The 6,000-nt window shown below is 37.9% G+C and overlaps 1 protein-coding gene across 1 annotated transcript in view; it reads left to right on the forward strand.

The window, feature by feature from the left end:
• The window catches only part of LOC145497920 (hemagglutinin/amebocyte aggregation factor-like), a 71,243-nt gene extending 66,782 nt beyond the window's left edge, over positions 1 to 4,461 (forward strand). Inside the window, exons 9-10 of the mRNA XM_081477800.1 lie at positions 76 to 225; positions 4,224 to 4,461. Of these exons, the coding sequence (XP_081333926.1) occupies positions 76 to 225; positions 4,224 to 4,311 (238 nt within the window). The 3' untranslated portion in view covers positions 4,312 to 4,461. The remainder of the gene's footprint in view (positions 1 to 75; positions 226 to 4,223) is intronic.
• Positions 4,462 to 6,000: the final 1,539 nt, after the last annotated feature.

Below are 6,000 nucleotides of genomic sequence, written 5' to 3' on the forward strand. Positions count from 1 at the left end.
CATGAGACTTCAGAAAATATTCCAGTTGCCATACAAATTGCTGCAACGTTTTTTTGAAACTTAATTAATTTTTAGATTTCAGTTCAGGTGCTGCCACAGTCATTCCTGGCATCGGAAAAACTGCAGATGGAGCTTCCTTACCGATTATGACAGGCCCTTTACTTACCACACCCCCTATGGGTACTACTTAGCAGGAGCACACAGTTATCACCACAACTACTACGAGTAAGATAGACCATCATTTAACATTCGATAATACTGATGCTATCATACCACAGGCTGACTTCCCCGGGCAAGTAGCAGGACGTTCAGGGAAGTCTAGGCAGAAACTCTAGGCTGATATCGATGTTGCCCCTTGATATTTCCCCTCGAAATTTCTCGTTTTTGCTCAATGACTTTCCCTTCCCTTCTGAAATCCTTCAAACATAGATATTCTCATTTGGTTTCGTAGTTTCGCTAATATTTCGGTCTCATAATTCCTCATGCGATATTCACTGACCTGTCTTCTATTTTCATGTCGATATTTCTGCTATTGCCTCTGATTTCTTCCTATGATGTCTTCTTTCTGGGACTGCAGTTAATATGGTACCCTATTCCCTCTGATATTTCCATCTAATATTTCCCCTCTGATATTTCCTGGTATTCACCTCTAAGATTCTCCACTGGTATTGTAGTTAGTGTAACTAGGCCTGGACGAGATTCTCCTCCAACAATATTCAGTTTAGAGTGTGTTGAAATCCAAAGCCATCTGACAATTTAGATAAGAAAATGAATGACACGAGGCCCCCGGCCGTATGGTTATCATTGTTAAAAACCAAGTTTTGGTTTATTAAACTGAAGAAAAGTTTTACAATATTTTGGCTCTGTTACAGAGTCATAGTCGTGCATGTGTGTGACTATGATTCTGAAACTTGGTTTTAAACGACAATAATAGCCACACGCGGTTTGTACGTTCGTTTTATTCATTTTTTAGAGTGTGTAGCTCTTGGCCATTTGTGTTGTAACACGTGTCAACACCAAATGCAGGAAAAATTGCGCGAACAATTGCCTAGTGTGACAATGAAATGGAGCAGTAAAAGAAATCTGATGTTGTTTGACCTCAGACAGGCACCTCTCTTTCTTACCTCTCATTTTTTTGTAAGCATGCGCAAACATCCACTGGGGAACTTTGGCCGGCTTGAAGCATTTAAATATATTCTCATTTGTCTTTCTGTTGTTGCACTTTCAGGGACCGCAGATGGCGATTCTATTCCTGTCAGAAGTACTAATGTTTTTAAGAGTTCTTCCAGATTGCCTATAGCTTTAAGCTTGTTTCAGTTTTTTTTTGTAATAGTCTTTCCTTAAATGAGGAAGAAGAGATTTGTAATTGTTATAGTGGAATATTTTGATTATTAAAGTTCCTCGTAGAATGCCTATGGAATGAATAAGGGTTTAGTTATCAGGAGAGTGATCATGTTAAGATGTTTGGATATTATACAAACCGCTAAACAATTCAAAGCTACATTGATTGGAACCAATAATCACGGCATATATGTATTGACATTGTATCTGTAGAAACCATTTACTTGGTTGAAAGCCAAACAATAATTCAAGCAGAGAAAATAAATAAATTATATTAAGAAAAAGGATGCAATGTAGACGTTTTTCAGGTTCTCTGTACATTTCTTCTCTCAGTCATCAGCCCCTGGCGATAGTTCTCCCATTCTGACTCCTGGGGTAAAACATAAATCACCCGCGTTCGTCTCCTTCCTGAAATGGGATGATTTCCCTGGGCAGGTGTTGTGCTAACATAACCTCTATGTGATGCAAGAGTGTATAGGAACAAACAGTTCGTTCAAGAAAAACTTGTGAACCCCAACGAACAGCCTGAGGAAAAAATGTCTTGTATATAAGTTACAGTGCGTTTATATTTACTTCATTCAAGGCGTGTTATATTGATTAGAAGAACTTCCTGATTTATTTTCGCGCGCTCTCATTGAACAAAACATCGCATGTCGGTTACAAAAAGCGACGGTGATTTTCGAGCATAACCCAGGCAAGAAAAGAAAGCAAACAAGCAACACTGAGAAAGAAAGTCACCAGCCAACGAGTCTGCGTAGTGAAAAGAGACAGGAGCCGTCATTTCCCATTCCTGAAATATCAGCGGTATCAGTTCCTAAATTCAACATGCCGTACTCGACTTTGTGATCCACTGTGCGATCTCTTCGAGATTTCTTTTTCTTTTCTTTCAGGTAATAAAAGTTACGTCTTATGAAACCAGCCATACAATAATTAAAGCTCTTTTTATGAGCTCGTTGAAATTTATTTCCAGGCTGTCTTCAACGAATTCATCAAAGACTACGACTCTTCGAGTTTCGTCGAGCAGTCTTTGTTTCATGTCATTTCAGCCTACCTGGAGCGACTCACTATTTCAAAAGCTATTCGGAGGACTAGGGAAGTGGGATGCTGCCTATTTTCTGAAAATAGCAGAAGAAGGATACAAATATGAGTAGTATATGGCTTTTTTCCCGTTATATCCTTGGATATTATTATAGGACCGCGCGTCACCTGGATATTCAAACCAGCAGTTAAATATTTTATGAGCCAGGGCCAGTGCCCTTCTGGCTTGTGGATGGACTAAAAACACATTGTTTTTCACATTAGCAGCTGTTTTGTTTTATATACTGACTCGATATTTATTTAAAAGAAACAAGGTTGCCCCGATTTCTTCTCTTCTGTTTTGCATAATCCCCGCAAGTGTGTTCATGTCTAGTCTTTACACTGAAAGCTTGTTTTCTTGCGTTCAACTCACTGCGCTGTACCGTTTTGAGCAAGAAAATTCAATCGTGGTTTTGTTGCTGTTTGGTATCGGTTGTGCAACGCGTTCTAATGCCATCTTATCTTGTGGTTTCATAGCTCATAGCATATTAAAACATTTTGTTTCTTATGAACTTACCTTACCCATAGTGTCCTTAGATCATCTCAACATGGCATTTGTCTTCTCTACAGTGACTACTCTGCTAAAGGTGTTACTTCTGAATGGTATTGTGCTGGTGCTGTTTATCCTATTTCAGTTACATGGATACAGTTTGTATTGTTTTCCATTTGCTGGAGATACTTCACATGATTAACTGCCAAGGTGTAACAAGTGGCTTCCACTTCCTTACTGACACATTCAGGATACTTACTGGGATGTGGGATTTTTACATTACTTTGAGTTAAAGCAAATTCCAAACTTTTTGCTCGCTGGGCCAATGATTGTTCTGAGTTCATGCTCAGTGCTGGCTTACTGTTGTCACAAGAAGAATCATGTAGTGATGAAAACACTTGGCCTGTTGAAACGAAAACACAAGCAAAATAATATGGCAAAGTAAGTGATTTACAGCCATAAGTGTTCTTTTTCTGAACTGCATCAATATCAATAAAATGTGGCTCTATTCCTCTTTTCAGAACTGACCCACCTTTTTTGAAAATAAAGTGAAGGGCCTGATTCATCCTTCTTGGTTGTTTAAATTGTGAAATTAATTAACCGGTGATCAGGCCGTCTCCCCTTCTCCTCTTTTTTGTCTCCTTGCAGGTTGAAAAACAAATTGATAATAGCATCTGATTTCAAGGCGAAAGTTATTATAAAATACAGTCTGTAGCTAGTAAATTTGTGTAATCAAATTAAATTGTGCAAGCATGCTTCAAATTCTCATTGTGCATGCTGATGACGTAGAATAGCGTATTTCTCTTAATACAACATTATTTTAAACTAGCACGTTGCAAGTATTTTAAAACAATAATTGGTGTTCATCAAGATAAGAAGCATTTGGAAAGTTTGGAGAGCACTCAAGAAGCTAGAGTTTCTCTCTGCGAACTGTTAAGGAACTTTTGTGCCCTCCAAACGTCTTGTGTGCTTCATATCTCGATGAACGCACACTGATGCATGAACCAATGTGAGTTTTGCACAGTGTTTTTGAAAAAAAAAAAAACTGAAATCTAAATCCCACATATCCTTTTCTAACTCCCAAAGTAACAGCACGCGAGGAAATATTGTCATGAAAGGTAAAAAGGGAATTAGGAGTTTTATTGTTGTCATTAGTTATCAGTGGATGGAACCTTCAATTTTGGGGGCTGTGGCAATCGGTCTTATTAATACTAACTTATTTCTAATAACCTTTTGTTCTAATTATTACTACTGTGAAAATGATTGTAACTTCAGAGGGTTGATTTGTTGTGATACTGATCATTATTTTCAATAGGCCAGGAGATCAATTCATGAATCGAGCAGAATATCTGAAGGAGAGGACATTGAATTCTACCACAGCCCGTCAATGTTTGTGCAAGTAGTCCGTCTCGCTTTTATGACCTTTTTTGGGTTCCAGCTTTGCATATACAGGTCAGTGGTTTCATAATGTTTGTTTACACGTGCTCTGCACTGCAAAAGCTAATTGAAAACAGTGTAATTACGAGAAAGTAAGTTCAAGTTAAGTGTCACTGTGAGCCTGGGACAGTGACTAACTTGGCATTTCTTTTTGTATTGGAAGAGTGGGTTAGTAAAATTTATAATGAAATCTGCATTGAATATATTTCTTTCAAATATTTTCTTACCGGGAATATTTCATCATAGTTCTTAATAAAAATATACTTTTGCCCAGCGGTTATTGTGCTAACTAGGATGCAAGCCATGTATGGGGCAATTTGTCAACTGCAGATATATCAGCCAAATCGTCAGCCAGTTTTAAAAGAGTTATACGCAAGTACAACATTAGCATATTGTTGGATGATGGCTGTAAGGGCTGAGCTGTTTGTAATTCTTATATTTTTTAATTTTTTAGAAATAATTTTTTTCCTTATTTGTACCTTATTTGCGACCCCATATTAGTATGGGATTTCTCCCAAAGTAGAAGGTTTCACACGTAAATAAAATAATACTACGTCTATTACTACTTCTACTACCTCTACCTCTACCACTGCCACTGCTCCTGATCCAGATCCTGATCCTCCTGCTGCTGTTGCTGCTCCTCCTCCTGCTTTAAATGAGGGTTAAAGCTGTATATTTATAAGAGTGGGGTCATCACAAGATTCATTGCCTCTTCCTCTCCACTCATTTACTGGTACTCTGCTCATGTCGTTACACAAGATACATTGTACTGCTGAGCCAAATCACAAAAAATGCAGAAGCAATTGGGGGTCTCAGTTAATTCTAGGTTACTTTCTCCTATACTTCTTTATTGGAACTGCATTGCACTGCAACTTTTACCCATGGACTTGATGAACTGTGTGCTATAGTTCATGGTGGCAGATGTAGAGGTAAGGTCTGTGCTTATATTGACAAAGAAACTGAAGCCTGAAAGGACCAAAATTAATATTGTCAACTCTGTCTTGAAGCTTCCTCGTTAAAAGCCTGTAGACTCCACCTTACATAAAGTTCTAGATCTGTCATTGTGTTGCTGGTTTAAAGCTACTCAGCATTTTAACTAAAACATGCTTTAAAGAAAAAATGTAATAGAACAAAAATTGTATTTTAGTAGAATCCCATGTAGCCCTATGATTTGTGTTGACCTTTGTAATGTAAAGGAGCTCAGGTGGGAAAATTTTATTGAAAAATCGTTCCTAACTTTGCCTTCAAATTCGATACTGTTACACCACAAAATGTAATAATCGCCACAAAATGCAATATTAACACAAAATGTAATAAGAATCGACGCAAAATGTAATAACATTGACGCAAAATGTAATAACAAGGTCAACGCAAAATGTAACAACTTTTCTAAAGCACATTGTAATAACGCAAAATGTAATAACTCTCGAACGACATGTACGATATCTCGAAACCAGTATTATGACGCGGCCAGCGTTATCCTAACGTAGGTGAATGTTATTATTTGGTTCAGCTCGGTGTACAGGCGGAATCAGGTGGTACATCAGGTTGTAACCCCTTCATACTTTCACAATCTTTAACTCCAGAGATCATATGTTTCGAATAAGCCTCGTGCTGTTGTTGAAGGGTGTGGTGATTGGAATATATGGGTACAG

This window comes from Orbicella franksi, chromosome 1, assembly GCF_964199315.1.
Source record: "Orbicella franksi chromosome 1, jaOrbFran1.1, whole genome shotgun sequence".
Taxonomy (NCBI): domain Eukaryota; kingdom Metazoa; phylum Cnidaria; class Anthozoa; order Scleractinia; family Merulinidae; genus Orbicella; species Orbicella franksi.